Source organism: Austrofundulus limnaeus, unplaced genomic scaffold (genome assembly GCF_001266775.1).
Source record: "Austrofundulus limnaeus strain Quisiro unplaced genomic scaffold, Austrofundulus_limnaeus-1.0 Scaffold55, whole genome shotgun sequence".
Lineage (NCBI taxonomy): Eukaryota > Metazoa > Chordata > Actinopteri > Cyprinodontiformes > Rivulidae > Austrofundulus > Austrofundulus limnaeus.
The window spans coordinates 1,771,790-1,773,613 of NW_013952457.1; the positions used below are offsets into that span (position 1 = coordinate 1,771,790).

The 1,824-nt window shown below is 35.8% G+C and overlaps 1 protein-coding gene across 1 annotated transcript in view; it reads right to left on the reverse strand.

The window, feature by feature from the left end:
* The window catches only part of LOC106518058 (inositol 1,4,5-trisphosphate receptor type 1), an 83,663-nt gene that overhangs the window by 76,750 nt on the left and 5,089 nt on the right, over positions 1–1,824 (reverse strand). Inside the window, exon 4 of the mRNA XM_014009152.1 lies at positions 1,193–1,263. Within this exon, the coding sequence (XP_013864606.1) occupies positions 1,193–1,263 (71 nt within the window). The remainder of the gene's footprint in view (positions 1–1,192; positions 1,264–1,824) is intronic.

Below are 1,824 nucleotides of genomic sequence, written 5' to 3' on the forward strand. Positions count from 1 at the left end.
CATCTCAAGTGATCTCAGTAAATATTAATTTAATTAATTAATATTAACATCATAATAAAAGCATTTAACAAGCATCTTCTTAGCAAAGGTTTGCACAGTTTTATCTCAAACAAACACATAATGTGCTCTTTGGAAATGTTTAAATAAACAAAATGTTCACATGACTTGTTTTTTCATTACAGAGTAAGCTACAGTAATGAAACAAAGCCTCCGTTAATGTTAATGTGCTTCATACATATTTATATATGTAGGAGGTGACACCAACTTGTTTTATTAGTCAACAACCCACATTACTGATGGAAACTTGCARTGTATTGTATGAGATAGAGACATTAAATTAGGTATGATTGGAGTGAAACTCCATTTTTATCTAATTTAATTTGTCTTGCTGTAAACTGAGCATGAAATACTGTATATTGTTAATCTTAAAAACACTGAGGGGATCAAAGACTTTGCCATCCTGGTGGACCAGTGGATRTACATTTCATAGGAGCAACCTTGCTGGTCGAGATAAAATTAATTAATTAAAAAGAAAGAAATACTGAAAGTAATAAAATAAATTAAGGAAAAAGAAAGCAAATCTCTAATAAAGACATCCTTAAGTATTATAGACATTTGTAATTACTTCTTTCCTTTTATGTACAGCCATTCTGTGCTTTTGACATGTTCTACATATCACTTAATCTATCAAACAAAAATAATCTGTCAGGCCCAGCTGTGTTGCATCATGAGTCAACAATCAGCAGGAAAAATGCATTTCCCTCTGATTTGTRTTTTAAAATATGGCCTACAAACAACCTCCCATGTTCTCAGACTTCCATTAACTCAAAGAGTATTTTAGCCTGACCCATTCCAAGGAATTTTAACTTTAAGCCTGAGAACCGGGATCTACTTCCTGTTCAGTAGCTAATAATAGCAAAATCAGAGACAGTACAGCTCAAGGCTTTCTCTTAGCAGCTTTATTGTTCTGTTGTKTTTCTAACAAAATCTGCATCAGTGCTGAATCCCTCCATCTGCCTTCACTTGTGCAGATGAGCAAAGAAATACCCACACATCTTTAACACTGCAGGGCCGTTTGAAATACAAAGAAGCAACAACAACACACACATTTAACAGTGTCTCTCATGCTCGCTGCGGGATTCCCAAACAGCAGTTTGTGTTGTGACGTCTGTGGACTCTGTGTGCTTCTTACCTCTGAACTTCTTTGGAGGGTTGTTGAGGTCCCCGGCATCAGGCTGGACCACGCAGCGGTCATCAACCAACCTGAAAAAAATACAGTTAATCACGGAGTACGACTTTAAATCACTTAAAAAAGCAGGATTTGTTTTTATAAAGATTATGTTTGGTGCTAATATAAATTAAAGACTGATGGACGCTGTATGTTTGTTCACTTGGTCGTCTGTTATCAAAATACTGGACATATTTTAATAAAATTATCATGAAGTATTCATTGGGTTTACATCTTCAACTTTTTAMCTTTGGAGTCTGATCATAGAAAACACAAACATAGCTTTATTTCAGTCAAATTGAAAGATATTGAGGTACAAATTGGTGTGGTAGTAGCTGAGATTCCTTTCTCAGTACATACTCTGAGCACTAATACATCTTGTGGGATCTTGCATAAGATTGTGTATACCATTTACAAAGTTTGACCAAAATGGCTACATCTGAATGGCATGCATGAAACGGGGAGGGCAATAAGGATTTCTTGATGTAAATCTTGGTCTTTAAYCGGAGAAAAATTATGTCGGGAYCCCAMCCCCYGACTCTCCCGCTGCACGTCGYGCAGAGTGAAGCTTTAACAACCGTAGTTTTTTACATTCA